At 68.5% G+C, this 797-nt stretch overlaps 1 protein-coding gene across 1 annotated transcript; it reads right to left on the bottom strand.

The window, feature by feature from the left end:
• Nucleotides 1-47: 47 nt before the first annotated feature.
• On the bottom strand, nucleotides 48-410 carry LOC108491957 (aquaporin-2-like; the record flags this gene model as incomplete). The annotated part of the gene is made up of 1 exon (XM_017803743.1): nucleotides 48-410. A coding segment is annotated over exon 1 (363 nt), but the record flags the coding sequence as incomplete, so codon positions are not given.
• Between the last annotated feature and the right edge of the window lie 387 nt (nucleotides 411-797).

Raw genomic sequence — 797 nt, 5'->3', positions numbered from 1 at the left:
CTCACCCTGTTGACAACCCCAGACCCCCCAGACCCCGTCCCACTCACCCTGTTGATGGCCATGCCCTCCCTGGCGGCCGGGGGGGTGACCTGGTGCAGGATGGCCGCCCCCACCACCCCGCCCAGCAGCTGGGCCGCGATGTAGAAGAGGGCCCTGAGCAGGGAGAGCTGCGAGCCCACCAGCAGGGCCACCGTCACCGCCGGGTTCACGTGGGCGCCGCTGACGGGGCCCAGGGCCTGCACCAGGGTGCCGATGGCCAGCCCGAAGGCCAGGGCGATCTGCAGCACCCCCGGGCTGGCCATGGAGGGCCAGGCCAGCGCCGAGCCCAGCCCGAAGAGCACGAACACCAAGGTGGCCAAGAACTCGGCCAGCACGGCGCGGCTGAAGGCGATGGAGCGCAGCTCCCACATCCTCGGGAGATCTGAGGGCCCGTCCGGCCTGGAACGTCCTCGGGGCTGTGTCCGAGCTGGAACGTGGGCTCTGGGCTGTGTCCGGTCTTAAACGTGGGCTCTGGGCTGTGTCCGGTCTTAAACGTGGGCTCTGGGCTGTGTCCGGCCTGGAACGTCCTCAAGGCTGTGTCTGACCCAGAGTGTGGGCTGTGTCCAGCCTGGAGCGTCCTCAAGGCTGTGTCCAACCCAGAGTGTCCTCAAGGCTGTGTCCAGCCTGGAGTGTCCTCAAGGCTGTGTCCAGCCTGGAGTGTCCTGGGGGCTGTGTCCAACCTGGAATGTCCTCGGCCCCGAGCGTCCTCGGGACTGTGTCTGGCCTGGAACGTGGGCTCTGGGCTGTGTCCGGCCTGG

Source organism: Lepidothrix coronata, unplaced genomic scaffold, assembly GCF_001604755.1.
Source record: "Lepidothrix coronata isolate B3197 unplaced genomic scaffold, Lepidothrix_coronata-1.0 Scaffold3325, whole genome shotgun sequence".
In the NCBI taxonomy this organism is placed as follows: domain Eukaryota; kingdom Metazoa; phylum Chordata; class Aves; order Passeriformes; family Pipridae; genus Lepidothrix; species Lepidothrix coronata.
The sequence above is the reverse complement of the archived record's forward strand: the minus strand, read 5'-3'. Positions and strand labels throughout refer to the sequence as shown.